Genomic DNA, 18,642 nt, shown 5'->3' with positions numbered 1-18,642 from the left:
TTTCTGCAAAGCACTTTCCCAGCGCCGTTTGGGGAATGAACCAATGGGTCTATTGTTTCTCTGGCACAGCAACCAGCTGCCAAAATCCATGGTAAAGATTTACTCATTTTTATTGGAAAACATTTTACAGAGAAATGGACAGATCTTCCATCTGCTGTTTAACTCCCCAAATGGCTGCAACGGAGCGGAGCTGAGCTGAGCTGAAGCCAGGAGCCTTTTCTGGGTCTTCCGTGTGGGTTCAGGGTCCCAAGATTTTGGGCCATCCTTCACTGCTTTCCCAGGCCATAATCAGGGAACTGGTGGGAAGTGGAGCAGAGGGGACATGAACTGGTGCCCACGTGGGATCCAGGCGCTTGCAGGGGGTAGGACTAGCCAATGGGGCTATTGTACCAGATAAATCCATGGCAAATTAGACACTTTCGTTAAAGACACAAAGCTCTTAGTTCAGTTTTTTTTGTTAAGGGCTTTTCTTTATGGCATCCCTGAACTTTTTTTCTTTTTTTGCATTCCTGAGCTCTGAAGAACCTGATTCTTCTTTACGGAATGCTTTTAAAATAAAACCAACTTTAAAAGGAGCAAAAGCTAGCATGGGGACAACATGGGGCATGATTTAGAAGTGAAAAGTCCGGGATAGAAATGATGGACAACAGTCCAGCTCCCGAGTTGTCCACGGGTGGCTGGCCATGACCGCAGATAGAAGGAAGGTGCTGTTGTTGGGAGTTCATTCAGGAGGCCCACGAAGGGTAGATGCATCGCTTAGACAGGCAGGTGCATTAAAAACGCTACATGGACTCCACGGCCACTCAAAGGCAAAATCCGCAACAACAGCTCTTTTCACGTGTCCCCAAAACCTCACGAGGCTGGCACGAGTCCCAGATCCGGGTTAAACTGCTTAGAGGCCAGGTCAGGGAAGGCAGGGGGAGGCTGGACGGGCGGACACAGTCCCATCCGCCCCGCCCCCAGCCACTGTCTCCTACCACCACCCATCGCCGCCCCTTAGCACGAGTCTAGGACTACTCGGTTTCCCAAGGGCCCCCTTGGGTGCTGTGGGACCCAGGACAGGACGGCCCGAGGACCTTGACGGCGGCCCCTCCGCGCCGTGCAGCCGCCGCCTCCTGCAGCGACCGTTGAACGGCTTCCCCGAGCCCTGGGCGGGGCGTCCGCACACCTCCTGGGCGCTGATTGGCTACCCCGAGGCCCCGCCCCTTGGGCTCCGGCGCGGCCTCTTTCTCCTTTGACCTGGATTTCAAGTCATGCGCTGGGCTGTGGTTGGCCAGGCTTCCGTGAAGCCTGCGCTTGATTCAGCCAATGAGAAGCGAGCATCGCGGGTGTTCTCGGGAAACGGGGCCGGTCTATATAAGCGAGCTGCGGGGCGTTCCCTCGCGCTGTGTTCGCTGAGAGAAGAGTTTTCTTTGGGCTCGCTGAGACCACCTTGGCGGACGATGGCCGAGGGAGATAACCGCAGTACCAACCTGCTGGTAAGGCCCGGAGGCCTGGCCCCTAGGGACCGAACGGGGCCGGCTTGCGGGCGGGCGTGGGCTCACCGGGGGCGGTTGCCGCGGCCTCGCCTGTGTGCGCCGCCGCCTCGGGCCGGTTCCCTCTCGGCCGGGGGGTTGGAGGAGGCCGGCTTCTGGCTGGGGTGTGCTGACACCCTGCGGCACCTGGTCAGGGTGCGCGGCGGGGCGAGGAGGGCGCGTGACTCTTCGCAGCGAGTTGGGGTGCGAGGAGGAAGTGCAGGGGGAAGGGGGCTGCCGCTCGCTTTCCGGGCCCTGGCCCCGACCGGATCCGGCTCCCCACCCTCCCCTCTTTGGTCTTAGTCCGGTTGTGCCCTCGTTCTTGGCCTCCGCCCCCCCTAAACTTGGACAAGGGTTGGAGGGTCAAAGGGCCGGAGTCGAGGGTTTGTGCAGCAGCTGGTACAACCCAACGACGCCAAGGGAGGCTGCGAGCTCTCCGCGGGGCCCAGGGAGTGGGGTCCAGCTGGAAGGACCGTGGGAGGCCCGGGAGGTCGCCGCACTGGGGGCGGGGGCTGGCTTGGGGCTTCCATGAGGTTTTTAACCGCACCGTGCAGGTAAACCCGAGAGGGGTTTCCAAGATCCCGGATGCTGACTTTGAAGGGCAGCTTTGTGCACGTTTTTTGCTTTGCACTGTTCGTTGTTGTTGTTGAGCTGTGCACAGCCTGCCTTCTTCAACACTGGCTCACCCACTCGTGCAGTTGGCGCAGTGAGCGCCCGGCGGGCTGCCTCAGGTGCGCCTGGAGGTCCCCTGCACACGACTGCCCATGTCCACGCGGAGCTTTGCGTGTCTCCTTCCAGTATTTTCTCCCTTTTCCAGCATGAGCTCGGGGGCCTTCGTGACCCTGGCTCGTCCAGGAGGCCTGTCCAGAGGTGGCCGAGTACAAGGGAGGTTTCCATTCGACCCAGAATGCCTCCCAAGTGAAGTGAAACGCTGAAAAGCCGCACGTAGAATTTGGAGAGTTGTTTTCCATAGTGATGCAATGAGTCCCAGCATCTAAGTGATTTTCTCAGCCACAGGGCTATTTCAGAAAGTGAAACTGGCCTTCCTAATGGGCTAGGATTAAGGGTTTAAATCGATGAAATGACCAGAACAACAGATCAATCCCAACCACCTGACGTGAACAGACGAAAAGTGATCTGATTTTTATTAACACTCTGAGTGCTGCCTACTGACTCCGGCTTTGGGAAGGTTAGCTAACCATTTGGGGCCTGCTTTCCTTTACTGTCAAATTAATCTAATTATCCTTAAGCTGCCAAAATCTGTTAGGGTTATGTCCCATCACGTAGGTGAAGCGCAGCCCAATGCTTGGACTCTTTAAAAGGATTGGCTTCCCCTAAAGGCCCCACTGGCTTCCATCTTTGGTGCCACCATTTGAGAGTTCTTCAGAATGACGTTAAGATGCTGGTGGAGATAAGCGGTGTGGTCCTGGCTCAGTTTCTCCTTTGATCCTGCACAGGCTGCGGAGACTGCGAGCCTGGAGGAGCAGCTGCAGGGATGGGGAGAAGTGACTCTGCTGGTGGATAAAGTACTCCGCTGGGAGAGGGCGTGGTTCCCCCCTGCCGTCGTGGGCGTGGTCTCCCTGGTGTTCCTGTAAGTGACCTGGGGGAAGGCTGTTGTAGAACAATCCAGAGAGAATCCCTGTCTCACCAGCAGTGCTTGTAGTGCTTTTGTAAGCCTAACGGTGACACTTGGGCCTTTTGGCTCAGGACCATTCCAGGCTTCAGAGGTCCCAAGGGTCTCCAGAAAGCGTTCTGTATACTGACGTGTGTATCAGCCACTGCAGCTGGGGTGTCGTCATGTTCAGAAGCCTCTGGAAACTGCTTGTAGAAAACTAGGAAGAAAACACCAAACAGCATCTTTGAGACCCCTGGACTGAGTGGCCAGTGAGAGCAGGCATCTCCAGCGGGGAGTAAAAATTCCTTCCTGAATTTTCTGTTTTAAACAGGATCATCTACTATCTGGATCCATCCGTTCTGTCCGGTGTTTCCTGTTTCGTCATGTTTCTGTGCTTGGCTGACTACCTGGTTCCCATCCTAGCACCTAGGATTTTTGGCTCCAATAAATGGTAGGTGACGTGGGATTTGGCAGTTGAAATTCTGAGAAGGTGCCAGGCCTGGTGGCTGCAGACTGTGTTGATGAGCACAGACCTGTGTCTGACCCTGGGCCTGCCAGGGCGTGGGTTCCCTGCGTCAGTAGGAAGGGGCCAGCCTGGTGTGGCTTGTTCTGATGGCAATCAGGAGTTTCCAGGTAGTGAGTTTTTCTTTTTCCCCTCTTACGGTCACCCATGCAATTTAAGCTTATATTTATTGTAGGAGGGGTTTTTAAAGGTAAAGTTGCAATGAGAATTAAAGAAATGTCAATGAGCTTTCTATACAAGCTGGATGTTTACATTTCTGTGATACTTGAGATGATACAGTATTTCACAAACTGCTTTCAAATAAATTTAGTAACAAGAGGTAGGCTTTAGTGTTCCTTCAGTGAGGATGGGTGTCTGTTGTGTGGGAGCACTCTTGTCAGTGCTGAGACACTGAACATCTGAGAGTGTAGCAGCCAAAAGATTCCTCCACTAAATTGCCTTTGTGACGTGGGGAACTAATACAACAAATTGCCCAAAACATTTAAGTTAGAACTTAAACTACTAGACTATTTTCTGTTGATTACGGGCCCTTCCCACAGTTCTCTCCATAGCTCAGATGCTGCATTTGCCTAAACTAACTTGATAATGTTAGAACGAATCGCCCAGAGATTTCCGAATCCTGGACCAAAATCAGAAGGCCTGCTGATGGATCTGGATGAAGGTTTTGTGAAGCTGGCTGATTTTGTGATCACGCAAGGATAAAAAATTACATTTCCAAATATTTACCACCCTTGGGTAAATGATGACAGTGGTAACAACAATAGCACAAATGCAAATGCTAAATTCTCATTTGTATGCTAAACATTTTAAACCTGCCACTTTACCCAAATGTTAACTCTATAGATTCTATGGAAACGAGGGGGAAAATATACAACCAGTGCCTGAGGCTGTGGTGCTGAGCTGTGGCGGCAGCACCCCCTAGTTCACCAGCTGTGTGCCCAGAGCTCAGCGCAGGCTCAGCGCAGGCCCAGCGCAGGCCCAGCTGTGCACTGTACACAAGTGGGACGTTGGAGTTCAGCGATGCTTTTGTCCAGTTCCTTCAAGTTCGAGTTCCTGACATGGACTCATGGGACTAAGAAGTCTTTTACTCCCTCTGGATTGTTGAGTTTCTCACCTTTGATCCAGACAACAGGCCACACTGGATCCTGCAGAGGATTCCCCCCCCCCGCCCCACTCCTCGGGCTCCCTGGCTGCTGTCGGCCCTGGGTGTCGTTCTGGTGTGATTAGTATGCTTCAGCATCTTGGCTGCTGGGCTATAAGGCTGCTCATCCCTGTTACAAGTTTTTAAGTACATATTCACATATTTGGGCAAAGTTTGAGTAGATTATAGAATACTTAAGCATGGCTTAATGTGGGAAACCTGGAAAAAGCTCCTGGCTCCTGGCTTGGACTGGCCTGGGTCCAGCCATTGCAGCCATTTGGGGAATGGACGGACCAGTGGAGTTCTTTGTTTCTTCTATCTTTCAAATAAAAATAAAAAGAAAGAAATCATGGATATGAGGAGAGTTAACTTATGGCTAATGAAGCACATTTGCTTAACGATGTTTCTCTGTATCATGTGCCCTTTGAGTTGCTCTTCATTTGCTGTGTTGGGTTAAATGCTTCTGGGGTATTTTTTGGCAGGGGGCTGGGGGGAGGTAAGTTTGTGACCATGCAGTGTAACAAATACACCAAGGGGATTCAACCACTGACCTTGACTTCATTAACCAAATAACATTTTAATCTTACTCTTAGAAAAAAAGGTTTTGGAAATAAGCACTGGTGGTTTCATGGTTGGTAATCAGCATGTAACTCAGTTATTGATAGAGCGGATTGTATTTTTTTATGGAGACGAAAGAACCCTGTGTTGCATAGATGCCGCCTGGCCTTGACTGTGGTAACAGAAAGGGTCTCCTTGTTGACGGCAAGTTGAGGCTCAGCAGAAAGCCTGCTGCGTGCTCACACAGTGTGCCTGGAGGAGGAGGACGGGAGCACATCCCCTACACGGACAAAGGCAAACAGCCCCCCAAAATAATGTTACAAAAGGCTTCCTGGATCTTTTTGAATTTTTACTATGGTATGGTTTGTTGATTGTGTTTGCCTCTGCTGGGAGGGAATACATGTGTAAAGACTTTGAGCTGCTCATTGGTGTCAGGGGATGAGCCCAGCTGGGGCCTTGGGCTTTGAGCGCTGGTAGTTGGCGTCTTTGTGAGGGGTGCTGGAGCACAGCTGCTGGCTGCACGCTGGCGGGATAGGCTGTAACACAGGATTCCTTAGAAACTGAAAACTGGAAGAGATAAGTGGATTTATGTTTGGGCCTGTCCACAGGATTGACAGTCTTGTTCTGCTATTGGCCAGTAAGTCTGCATGGCTTAGAGCTTCAGATTACTGTTGTTTTGTTTATTATATTTAATTTTTATCAGTTTTGATGATGTTTCCATAGTTAAGGATGCATGCTCATGTGAAGCACTGATTAGGGTGGGGAGGATGGAGGAATGGAGTAAAGTGGGTAAGACAACTGTTTTCAGTCTTGCTTCGTTCATGTGTTTGGGAAAAATGGGGAGAGGACGCTCCCACTATTCCAGCCACATCACTGCCCTGGGATGGGGGACATCCACCAGTGTCCCAAGGTCCCCAATGTAGACCATATTGAGGGCACTGCTAAACATTTCCTAGTTCTGAAATGTTGCTCCAATGATGAGGAAATGGTACTAAGTCTCCATTAGCTGACATAATCAACCTTGGATACTTGCTGTCAAAGCTTGGCTGGGAAAGCTGTCCAGTTTGTTCTGCACTCCATGGCAATAGGTGTCCTCCACAGTGAACTGGGTGTCATGTCCCCCAAGCTCATCTGAGCATGCTGTCCACTGCACCAGCTTCAACAACTGAGGAGACCCAGTCCTGTCAGACCACTCCAGTGTCAGACCACGGATCCTATAATTTTCCTCATAGATGGAGATGGTTTTATATATATATAAAACCATATATATATAACCATTTTTTTATTGGAAAGGCAGATATACAGAGAGGAGGAGAGACAGGAAGATCTTCCATCTGCTGGTTTACTTCTCAAGTGGCCGCAATGGCTGAAACTGAGTCAGTCAGAAGCCAGGAGCTTCTTCCTGGTCTCCCACTTGGGTGCAGAATCCCAAGGCTTTGGGCCATCCTCTACTGCTTTCCCAGGCCACAAGCAGGGAGCTGGATGGGAAGTGGGACTACTGGGATTAGAACTGGCACCCATATAGAATCCTGGTACATGCAAGGCAAAGACTTAGCCACTAGGCTACCAAGCTGGGCTCATAGATGGAGTTTTGAGTCCAGTGGTCCAGACCCTGTCTGCTGACGTGCCATGTCTGCACTCTACATATAGTTAACACAAATTTGGCATTAACCAGACCTAGTATGCCTGCCAGCTATTAGCGGCCTTTCTCCCAGCAGGTTATCACTTGCCCAGGTACAGTTGGCCTAGACAGCTGCCTGCAGCTGGGGTCAGAGTGCAGAGATGTGCACACTGCCTGAGTGGTGTCTTAACGGGACGGTAACTTGTCAGCAGAGTAAGGTAGCAGTGAATTTTGTTTTGACTGTCTTTGGGAAATAGCTCTTTAGATTTCAGGCTGCTGCCCAGATGTGCTCAGGTCAGGAGCCTCTGTTTCCCCAGGACCACCGAGCAACAGCAGAGATTCCATGAGATCTGCAGCAACGCAGTGAAGACGCGACGCCGTGCCGTGGGCTGGTGGAGGCGCCTCTTCACGCTCAAGGAGGAGAAGCCCAAAATGGTACTTTGATTTCTGAAGACTGAAACCATTTTGGCTGCATTATAATGTAATGACAGCCTTTCTGTTTTAGTATTTAGTTTGCTACCAGTAATTATCCTTTGATTCAGTTTGTAAGTATATGCATAAATATTTGTCTCAGATTGGATCATTAATGTTGCAAGTTATATTTTGTATTTAACTTTGATTTTTTGTACAGCAAAAATTTTGTTTTTTTTCTCCTCAGAGCCCCACAGTTAGATAGCATCTGTTCTCTTATTTTGTCTCAACTTCTTATGAAGTTATTATGGAAATTAATTAACTGAGAAAGTAGTAATAGCTTGTTGTATTTAACCTGTATAGGATCATAGGAAAATATCTCCAAATCCTGTGAATTGGGTCTAACTGAATTTTCTGTGGATTTTACAGAATAGATTTTTAAATGTAAATATTTTTAAAGAGAAGTGGTAAAAAGCTTAGTTAATTCCCAACTGAAGCAAAGCATCCGTGAGATTGAGAACTAAGCACACAGACCCTCCTGACGCACGGTGGCGTGGTGGCTGCCATCCCGCAGCTGAAGGCGTGCTCATGCTTTCTTGTTGTTTCTCTGTTAGTACTTCATGACCATGATCGTTTCTCTTGCTGCCGTGGCTTGGGTGGGACAGCAAGTCCACAACCTGCTTCTCACCTACCTGATAGGTAAGTCTTGAAGGGAGAACGACAGGCCCCTCCTGTGTCTTACTGTATCTTAGTGTCCCTGACAAGCTGAAGGCACAGGGCCTGGAGCCCTGGGAGTGCAGGATGACCAGGCCCCAGGTCTGTGGGAAGACCCCATAGTAAGCAAGGTGCAAAGGAACACGCCAGATGTAAAGGCCTGAGGGGGGTGGGTTCAGTAGCAGAGGTTTCTGGACATGGGTTGCAATGAAAGTCATAGATTTCATCCTGCCTTCTCCCATTAGAATGTCCAATAATTTGGGAGGCTACATTATTTAAAATCCAGTAGTACCCTTAAGGAAGCTAATGCTGACTGCTTGATTTTGTTTGAAGTGACTTTCTTACTGTTGCTTCCTGGACTGAACCAACACGGGATCATTTCGAAGTACATTGGAATGGCCAAGAGGGAGATAAACAAGCTTCTCAAACAAAAGGAAAAGAAAAACGAATAGTGCACCTGCTTTGCTCCCGTGATGAATGGAGTATGCATTGTCCCCAGAAACCACTTCTCCTTTGCTCTCTGGATGCTAAAATGTTACTGAAGTCAATGTTTGCTCTCCTTCACTCTGCCCTTAGTTAGTGAGAATTCAGACATGCCAAGTCGGGCTGCGTGCGTAGTTCTGCTTGTCAGCTGGAGTTGGGTGCATCCTCAGCAGTTGGCCTTACACTGCTCTTAGTGAATGTGATTTGCTTTCATTTTTTTCTCAACCAGCATTCATTTTCACTTTTAGACAGCCTCCTCAAAAACAACTGAGTGATGAACCTTCCCCTTAGTGCAGTGTGCAGTAATGTTGCAAACTGTTGGAGCTGATTTCTGCTTTAGCTCACACAGGTTAGTCTGCTGTTAACCTGCTTAAAGCACTGTCCGACTTCATGATGACAGAGACCAAGTTCACCACTTCTGATGAAAAGACCAATTAAGAGTCATTCCTCATTGTTTCTTTGCCCTAGGAGGGGATTTCCCAGGAAATACAGTGAAAATTCCATGCTTAGGAGGTGCAGGTTTTTCCTGTGTGCAAAACCTAGCAGTCTAGGGCAGCACTGACCTTTTCTCACAGTTGTAATGGGCAGGTTGACACTTGTCTGCTTGCGCTTGGACTTCAAGCCAGAAGACCTCCCAAATGATGAGATTCAGGATGTGTGGCATACTTGCAATTCCAGTTTGTAGCTGACTTGTCAAGTACACAGCAGGTTAAGACTCCCGTGTCTGTCTGACCATGAACTCCAAGATCAGCCTGAGATGGACAAATATCTTTCTATGTTGTCTTAACCTACTAATTTCTGAGGCCAGAGTAAGTCTCAAAGCAGAAGCCTCAAAATCCTCATGCAAACCTGGCCCTAGGCCGGTCCCCATAGGTCTGGCATAGGAGGATCCTGCTTGTGTCAAAACTTTTTTTCCCTAGGTATTAGAAAAGGCAAGGGCAGTTGGTGAGCAGTGACAATTGGCCTCTAGTCTACACAGGTAGAACTTTTAAAGTCTCCTCTAATCATTCTGTCTTTCTTGGTAGCTAGAAGTTTATAGTTGATATCAGTAGGAATAAACCTCTACGGGCCAAAAAATGTGAACTATTTGGGAACAAGTCTTGAACTGATTAACTAGCTGTAATATAGTTATGTGAATTTATTGCACTGATGCTGTAAAAGCCTCGCTTCGTGGTCGGTCTGTCCTTATATAGGTGTTGTTTCAGTACTGCTGTGAACAGTGGCTCCTGTTGTGGCACGTGTTTTTTAATGTTTCATATGAGAACTACCTGAATTTTCTGTGTTTTCTCCATGTAAATAAACCTGTCTTCCTATGCAGATTTTTTGTGTGAATATGCATTCTACCAGTTAACTACTTTTGTAGTTTTAATCCCATATTATTTCTTCTAGTTTGCTTTGTGTAAAAAGAAAAAAAAAAAGCTGGAATCTCTCCCTGTGTGTCCTCTCATTGTAACTCTGGCCGTCTGGGCAAGGAGCTCTTCTCTGTGATCATGGCGCCTCCAAGGTGCAGAACAACGGGGCACAAAGGTTTCAGTTTGTTCAGCACACATCCAGGCACCCTGACAGATGGTAAAGGAAATACCTGAGTAAGAGGAGCAGGGGAGGACCTGGGTACCTCCAAAGCCCAGGGCCTGCCCGGATGGGCTTGGTCAGGAGCCACTGGGTGACTAGGCTGTACTTTGAATGCTTGAACATGAGAACTCAGAATGAGTTGCTGTCTTGTCTGGTGGGTCAGCTGAGAGCAAATTCCACAGCAAATTAAATGCTAAGCCCTTCTGCCTGCCAGTGACAGGTATCAACCAAGTTCACTGCAGGTGTCCTGCCATCCCAGTGAGGCTAGACCAGGCTCCCTCTGACTCTGCTGAGGCTAGAGCAGGCTCCCATGCTGGTGTGTGTCCCCCCATCCTGGTGAGGCTAGAGCAGACTCCCTTGCTGGTGTGTGTTCCCCCCCATCCTGGTGAGGCTAGACCAGGCTCCCCTACTGGTGTGTGTCCCCCGACTCTGGTGAGGCTAGAGCAAGCTCCCCTGCTGGTGTGTGTCCCCGACCCTGGCGGGGTTAGACCGGCTCCCCTGGCCAGCTTCCTGAGCCAGTTCCACCTTTCCATCCCTCGCCTACTCCAGCCACAGCGTGCAGTGGAGGAGTGGTACCCACAGGGAGAGTTCTCTGGAGGTGACTTCATGCCCGTAGTTCACCTTTCATAGGTTAGCATTTGTTTTAACTTTGACAGTGATTGATCCTGTTTAGAAAACCCTCAGAGGCTCACTGGCTCGCGACAACAATCAGACGCCTTGGTACAGCAGTTTAGGTTCTATCTGGGACACCTGCATTGCACACCACTGGATTTACCCAGAGTCCTGGGTCCACTTCGGATTCTACTTGGCTACTAACGTGAGACGCAGCCGGTGATAGCTAACCCAGCTGGGTCCCTGCCACCTACTGGAGAAACCTGGATTGAATTCCTACTTGCCCAGGCCTTAGCTCGTGGGCCAAATGCTAAATACTGCCTAAATGGGAGTGAACCAGAGAATGGCAGCTCTGCCTTTCAAATCAAAGTTTACAAACAGCTGTTAAGTTCATGCTTGAGAAGTCCAGCCTTGTGAGCCAAAACATACCTGTTGTCCTGCTTCGTCTTCAGAAGGCCACCCTGTTGCCCAACCAGCCAAGTTCTTGGGCCCCTGACCACCCATGTGGAGCTTTGGGCACACAGCTCTGGCCAGGCTGCAGTCCTAGCTGTGAGGCCCATGGCGTGAGCCAGCAGATGGAGGATGTTCCTGTCATTCTGCTTGTTAAATAAATGTTTAAAAGTGACACTGTTTGAGGTGGTCAGTGTGTAGAAATGTAGCTGGGCTGAGGGGAACAGCCAGAGGGTAGAATGTGGGTGGGTGGGTGGGTGGCTGGAGGGGACTAAGGGTGGCTCTGGAGTGGTGCATGCTGGGAATGCAAACCAGAGGGGAGGGGTGTGGGATGAGGGCAGGTGCGCATACTGGGAGGGCCTGGTGAGGGATTCAGAAGCTCTGGGGGCACAACTTGCCTGGGGTTTTCACATATTCAGCCTGCCAGTAGGAAGACACGGGTGGGTAGACAGGAAGGAAGGGCAGAGGCGGTGAGATAAGGAAGTTACGAAAATGCCCCAGTTAGGTAACTAGCCCAGAGGACAACAGTTCCAAATAGGTTAGGCCAGGATTCACTTCTCCAAGGGAGAGACCCCTGGACCCTCTATGTAGCTACAACCCCACACTTTATCCACTGCCCAAACGGGGCATCTTCTCTGTGGCAGCCACGCCAACCCTTGGCCACTGTTATAGGCCTCTGAGTTAGCCTTTACAAGGCCATTACTGCCATGATGAGGCTCAGATTAAACCTGTGGGATGTTCACAGGGGACAGATGGGTCCTTGTCTGGATGCAGGAGAGGTAAAAGTCACTGGCTCAGAATCCCAAGGGATTACTTCAAATCTCCCAAGCTGTGTTATTTCAGAAGAAGCTGTGTGTGGGAGCGATCTGGAACCCCAACGAGTAAGTTCCTAGAAAAACCACAGGGGTTGGCATTGTGCAGAGCATAAGGCCACTGTGTGCAATGCTAACATTGCAAATGGGCGGCGGTTCAAGTCCTGGCTGCTCCCTGCTAACTAATAGTTCAGGGAAGCAGTGGACAATGGGTTGGTCCTTGGGCCCCTGCCGCCCACGTGGGAAACCTGGCTATTGTGGCCATGTGGGGAGTAATCCAGCTGCTGGCAGATTTTTTTCCCCCTGGTTTATGTGTCTGCCTTTGAAGTAATAATAGTAGTAACAACAACAACAGCCCACGTTAAGCCCTGTGTGTAGGGCCTGGTGTGATGGCCTAGCAGCTGAAGTCCTCGCCTTGAACACGCTGGGATCCCATATGGGCGCTGGTTCTAATCCCTCAGCGCCACTTCCCATCCAGCTCCCTGCTTGTGGCCTGGGAAAGCAGTCAAGGACGGCCCAAAGCCTAGGGACCTTGCAGCTGTGTGGGAGACTTGAAAGAGGCTTCTGGCTCCTGGCTTTGGATTGGCTCAGCTCCAGCTGTTGCGGCCACATGGGGAGTGAATCATCGGACTTACGATCTTCCTCTTTGTCTCTCTTCCTCTCTGTAGACCTCACTTTATAATAGAAATAAATGTATTTAAAAAGACCTATGTGTATATGTAGTTGTCACTTTTCTATAAAGCAGCAAATATGGGCCCAGCATGGTAGACTAGTGGCTAAAGTCCTTGCCTTGCATATGCTGGGATCCCATATTGATGCCAGTTCGTATCCCGGCAGCTCCACTTCCCTTCTCGCTCCCTGCTTGTGGCCTGGGGAAGCAGTCGAGGACGGGCCAAAGTCTCGGGACCCTGCACATGTGTGGGAGTCCTGGAAAGGGCTCCTGGCTCCTGAATTCAGATCAGCTCAGCTCTGGCCACTGTGGCCATTGGGGAGTAAATCAGCAGATGGAAGATCTTTCTGTCTCTCCTTTTCTCTGTAAATCTGCCTTTCCGCCGATAAAAATAAATCTTAAAAAAAAAAATATATACCCAGCACCTGTCGTCAGCTGGCCTTCAGTTGCTGCAGACCGCCGAACTTCCGATTGACGCTCACGTGGGTACCCTCCCCTGGCGTCACCCGGAAGAGCTTCATTTCATCAACTCTAAACTGCCCGCCCCTTCGCAGGCTCCGCCCCTTCGCGCTCTGTGGCTTCCCGCGGCGAGGCTTTAAAGTCTCGCGATAGCCCGCCTATTTCCCATAACTCCGTTCCGTCGCCCCTCCCGTCCTCTTTCCGCCATCTTTCCGTGCCGGTGAGTGTCCTGCGAGCGCTCCGGCCTCATCCGCCGGCCATCGGCGCCATCCTGCCGTCGCAGGCTCCGATTCGGTGTCCTGCGACGATGCCGCGCCCGCGGTGTCCCGGAGCCGCTGCTCTTCCTGAGCACCGTGGCTGGCACACGGCGGGGGCGCCCCCTCCGCGGGCGCCCCACGCTCGCCGGGGAAGCCCGGCCCTTAGGCTGGAGGCCGCCGCGCTGGGCGAGGGCCGAGGCTCGGCTGAGGTAGCGCCCTCGGTCCCTCCGGCCGGGCACGTCCTCGTGGGCTGAGGCTGAGAGTGCGGGGCGGGAGGGAGCGCGGCTCGGGGCTGCAGGGTCGGGGTCCTGTCGAGTGTGGTGTGGCACGTCGGGGGATCGGGGTCCTGGTGTGGCGAGCCGCTCGGGGTGAGGGTCGGGTCCTGGTGTGTGTGTGTGTGAGCACGGCTCGGGGTGGATCCGGGGGTCCTGGGTGTGTGTGAGCGAGCACGGCTCGGGGTGGATCCGGGGGTCCTGGGGGTGTGTGTCCCCGTGTCCCGCCAACCTCCCACCCGGTGCTCCGTGTCGTGCGAGCGCGGCTCGGGGGTCCTGGGGGTCCTGGGTGTGTGTGTGTGTGAGAGAGAGGGAGAGAGCGAGCGAGCGAACACGCACGGCCCCGGGGCTGCGGGGTTCTGGGTGTGTGATCTCGGCTTGGGGGTCCTAGGGGTCCTGGGTGTGTGATCTCGGCTCGGGGGTCCTGGGGGTCCTGGGTGTGTGAGCTCGGCTCGGGGGTCCTGGGTGTGTCCTCGTGTCCCGCCAACCCCCGGCCCGGTGCCCCGTGTCGTGCAGCCGCCATGGTGCGCATGAACGTCCTGGCCGATGCCCTCAAGAGCATCAACAATGCCGAGAAGCGCGGCAAGCGGCAGGTGCTGATCCGGCCGTGCTCCAAGGTCATCGTCCGTTTCCTCACCGTCATGATGAAGCACGGTGAGTGGGGGGCTTTGGGGGTGGGGTGTGCGCTCTGGGGCTGTGTCCCCCAGCATCCCCTGAGCTGAGCGCGGTCGCCCCCCGGCTCACGTGTCACCTGCTGTGTCCCACAGGCTACATTGGCGAGTTTGAAATCATTGATGATCACAGAGCTGGGAAGATCGTCGTGAACCTCACGGGCAGGTTAAACAAGGTGAGGGCTGCTGGCGGCTGCTCCCCTGGCGTGCTGGGCGGTGGGCAGCTCCGCGGTGGCAGTTCTGGGTAAATGGGCTTCCCTGCAGCCTGGTCTGAGGCCTGAGCCGTCCGTCTGGGTTTGTGACCGTCTGGCGAGCGGGGAGGCCCGCAGGGTTACTGGCCACAGCTGGGACAGGTGCTCATGGCTTTAGCTGCCAGGCTGGAATGAGAGGGCTGTTGCCTGTTGTATAAACGTGTGTCGCTAGGTACTGAACTTGGATGGTTACAGATGAGTAAGTGAGACTGTCTGAGGCCTTTCTTGGCTCGTGACACGACCTGGAAGTGGGGTCTGGCCAAGGCGACTCCTCACTCCCTCTCGGTGTGTGCTTGTTCTGGCTCCCTCCTGTCTGTGGAAGTTTGTGCCGAAGGCTTGGTGCTGGTAGAAGAGCTGGCAGCACTCCAGCATGTAGCTCAGTGCCTTGGGCCGCTAGAGGGGCAGACCTCTGGCTCACAGGGAAGGTGGCCCTGCCGGAGCTGCGGAAGCACGGGGGAGCTGCGAGGGCAGCGGGTGGATGCCTTTAAATCCTGGCCCTGACCAGCTGGAGAGCGCCTTGGGTTGAGAGGGGCTGTGTGGCCGCTGGCTGCAGTGATGCCCGGGGATCTTCAGCCCCCTTCTGTGGGCTCGTCCTGGGGTAGGATGATCCTGCGTGGGCACCGGGGCAGGCGTCCCACTGAGGGAGTGAGAGCTGCCTGAACCGCTGGCCCTCAGCTTACAGTGAAGCATCTTGGAGACCTGGATGATTGTGCAGCTGCTGACTGCCCTGGGGTGCTGGTGGGTGCTGATCAGGGGCATTTCTTGTGACTGCATAGGAGTTCTCTGCCACCAGAGTGTCCGAGCGTGAGGTGGAAGTTGACCTGGCACTGTGCTGCATGTCTCTGCTGCCGTAGCGCTCTTGGTGGCCTGTTGCTTCTGAGGTGGCTAGTGCTGGGTCCCACGGTCAACGGCAAGGGGACATGACTTGATGGGAAAATGAGCCTGGCGTTGTGCAGCACCATGCATGAGGCGAGTACAGCAGTGCGCCTTAGATTTAAGGAGTTCGTTCCTTAGACAGTCTGATAGTTTGCATTTTTGCCAAATGATTCAAGACCCTACCGAACATGGGCTGTGACCTGACATTGCCAGGCCTAGCTCTGTTGTCGCTGTCCCACAGCGATGGACTTGGTGCACGGAGCCAATAATAACACGCATGGACCCTGACGGATGGTCAAAGCTGACGTTTATTAGGGGCACCAGACTTTATACACTGAGGGTTATGTGGGTTAGAGAGGAGGTATTGAGCTTAGCAACAAAACCCATCAACTGTTCCCGTGCTCTTGTTTGGAACTCCTTTTGCCTTGTATATTCCACCAAGTGTTCTCACACACATACTGTCCATTCAACTGTTCTCACGCAAATGATATCCAATCAGGTATATAAGAGGTAGTCATTCAGATGTTCTCACGCAAATATTATCCAATCAACTGTAATCCTGTGCTCGCTGACCTTCTAGGGTCACAATGTCCTACAGCATGTCTGCTTTTTCTCCTGGGCAAGTGGTTGGCCTCGTGGGCAGCTGTGGTGTGGGTTGGATATTTTTTTAAATGATGCTTTTGATAAGGATTGTGACCACCTTAAACGTTGGGCTCAGTGGTTCGTACAGTGATTATAGCCCCATGACGTGCCTTTCCTGTTGTGTTACAGTGTGGAGTGATCAGCCCCAGATTTGACGTGCAGCTGAAAGATCTAGAAAAGTGGCAGAACAACCTGCTGCCATCCCGCCAGTTTGGGTGAGTTGGTTTCCTCACTTGAGAAAAGTTTGTGTTGGGGATTGATATGGCGGGAGCGAGTCCCTGTAGGCTTCAGGTCTGAGGGGGAGGAGGAACTCAGAGAGCGAGTCCACTTTTCTGTCTTCACACGCATTTGATTCATACTGTGTGAGTTTGTGTGATTCTGGACTGGCCAGGAGCATTGCCACGGCCTAGGGCTTTGGAGAAGCTCAGCTTAAATGCTTCTTGTTCAGTTCCTCCTTGTGCTGTTTTGGAGCTGAGCTCTTGGAGTTCTGTTGCCTTCATCGTCGGGTTTGCCTGTGGAGACCAGATGCTGGGTGGTAGAGTCCAGGAGCAGAAGCCCTGCTGCTCAGGATGAACGTGGGAGAGTCTACACTTGGTGCAGAGTCCTAGTGTCAGCGTGGGACCATGGGTGTGTCACTGTGTGGGTAGCTGGGGGTCCTGTGTGGGCACCAGCAGTTGGCATCATTAGGCTCACCAGGACTTATGTTTCCACCCCATAGTTTCATCGTCCTGACAACCTCAGCTGGCATCATGGACCACGAAGAAGCAAGACGAAAACACACAGGAGGAAAAATCCTGGGATTCTTTTTCTAGGGATGTAACAGATAAAAATAAAAGCTAAATGGACTCTGGTGCTTCCATGGATTGTGTTGAACCTGTGCAGCGGCATGGCGAGTGGCAGTGTGCGGCCCTCGTGGGCTCTGGGCATGATGACATGGTTGATGGGGGGGAAGGATCAAGGTTTAGGGAAAGTTGCTTGAATTCATTGCTTCCAAATTTGCTATTTCCTCTTGTTCCTGGGGCAAGGGGAGAAACGGAGGAAAACCGTTCGTGACTTGGCACACGTCCCAGTCCCCAGGCTGAGGAACAGCCACTTCATACCAACGCAGAGTCGCAGTGTGTGCATGTTCCGAGGGTTTGGACAGTTCTGAAAGGCTGCCAATTTCACTGATCAAGGATGATGTCGCGCCCCCCCCCTCCCCCCAATGTCCACCGGCTCCATTCGCTGAGATTTTTTGCTGTTGTTGTTTTGGGCAGTTGTCCAGTTGTGTTGTGAGTTACCCCACTGGGGTTTCTGCTGTTAAATTACAGAAATGACAAACTCTCAAATGCCAGGTGTTGTACTGGTTCTTTTAAGGGGGTGGGTCAGCAGCTGTAGGGGCCTGACCTCAGAGCTGGCGTTACTTACCTTCTGCATGTCCCGGCCTGGCATGTACCCCAGGGCGTCTCGGGAGCTCATCCTGGAGGTGAGCAGGCCTCCCTGGGGCCCTGGGATGCAGGGCAGAGAGGAGGAGGCAGGCAGAGCCCAGGACGTCTGCCCACCCCATTCTGGCCATCTTCTGGCTCAAGGAAAACCTTGGTATCTGAGGGTTTCAGTTTCCTTGCTTTTTTCCCCTGAAACAAAATGTGGTGGTGATTGTGTGTGAAGAATCTACTGAATTCAAATTTCTTTTTTGGCTCCCGACTGAGAGGGAATTTGCATTGCTCAATTTCTAGCTTTTTTTTTCCCTGAAGAAAAAAAGACCAGTGAGGTCTTTGGCAGGATGAAATCCAGATTCTGAGTCTTGGGTACCTCCCACACCTTCTGCGGCCACCGTCCTGTTGACAGGGAAGCTGCCCTCCTGCGGGGCTTAGGGGTTCCTGAGAGCCCAAGAGGCCTTGTCTGTGCAAGCCAGAGGTCCACCGCCAGATCCAGGCATGGTCCCAAGCCACACGGGGAGCTGGTGTGGGCCCCAGGATCTCTGAGGACAAGATGTGAAGGGATGGGACAGTGTAGGGGGCCCTGGGCGCTCTGTGCAGATGGATGAGGGAAAAAACCCGTCCCCGCCCTTGGTTGCTTTTGAAGTGCAGCTTCACCCAGGCTCGCTGAGGGAACCCTTCAGAGTGGCCAGGGTTAGTTTCAACTCATTTTCTTTCTGAATTGTCCTGTTTGTTCCATCAGACCATAGGCTTCTTGAGGGCAGGTCAGCCAGTTATCTCATTTTTCTCCCCTATCCATCCATCCGTCTGTCCAACCACCCTTTGCAAGGGCAGGCAACATTCAGGCTGGTCAGGGCACTGGAAGGCACCCTGTGACACACCCAAGCAGAAGGAATCGGGATGTGGAGATGAACACAGCCATTCAGACCCTTTGTCTTGGAGAATTGGAGTCTGAGACCCAGCGGGAAATATTAGAGGTTGGGACCAGGGCCAATGCCGACACACAGGAAGCCTGAAGTCCGCAGCAGCTGTAGTGAGCAGGAACCAGGACTTGACAGCAACCATGAATTAGCAGAAACTTGAGTCTGCAGTAGCTGTGA

The 18,642-nt window shown here is 52.2% G+C and overlaps 2 protein-coding genes across 3 annotated transcripts; both read left to right on the top strand.

The window, feature by feature from the left end:
* Positions 1-1,360: 1,360 nt before the first annotated feature.
* Positions 1,361-9,897, top strand: ARL6IP1 (ADP ribosylation factor like GTPase 6 interacting protein 1). The gene is made up of 6 exons (XM_040973271.1): positions 1,361-1,478; positions 2,972-3,105; positions 3,461-3,580; positions 7,290-7,407; positions 7,998-8,082; positions 8,431-9,897. Exons 1-6 carry the CDS (start codon positions 1,443-1,445, stop codon positions 8,547-8,549), a joined length of 612 nt encoding a protein of 203 aa, XP_040829205.1. The 5' UTR covers positions 1,361-1,442; the 3' UTR covers positions 8,550-9,897.
* Positions 9,898-13,351: 3,454 nt separating this feature from the next.
* On the top strand, positions 13,352-16,970 carry RPS15A (ribosomal protein S15a). Of its 2 annotated transcripts, none has more exons than XM_040973267.1 (5): positions 13,352-13,375; positions 14,201-14,338; positions 14,452-14,531; positions 16,254-16,339; positions 16,843-16,970. In XM_040973267.1, exons 2-5 carry the CDS (start codon positions 14,206-14,208, stop codon positions 16,934-16,936), a joined length of 393 nt encoding a protein of 130 aa, XP_040829201.1. In that variant the 5' UTR covers positions 13,352-13,375; positions 14,201-14,205; the 3' UTR covers positions 16,937-16,970. The 2 variants fall into 2 exon arrangements, with proteins under 2 accessions (XP_040829201.1, XP_040829202.1); XM_040973268.1 differs by lacking the exon at positions 13,352-13,375 and adding an exon at positions 13,408-13,438.
* Positions 16,971-18,642: the final 1,672 nt, after the last annotated feature.

Source organism: Ochotona curzoniae, unplaced genomic scaffold (genome assembly GCF_017591425.1).
Source record: "Ochotona curzoniae isolate NIBS_2020 unplaced genomic scaffold, NIBS_Ocur_1.0 contig_2321, whole genome shotgun sequence".
Lineage (NCBI taxonomy): Eukaryota > Metazoa > Chordata > Mammalia > Lagomorpha > Ochotonidae > Ochotona > Ochotona curzoniae.
Note: the sequence above shows the minus strand (reverse complement) of the source record. Positions and strands in the feature narration are given on the sequence as shown.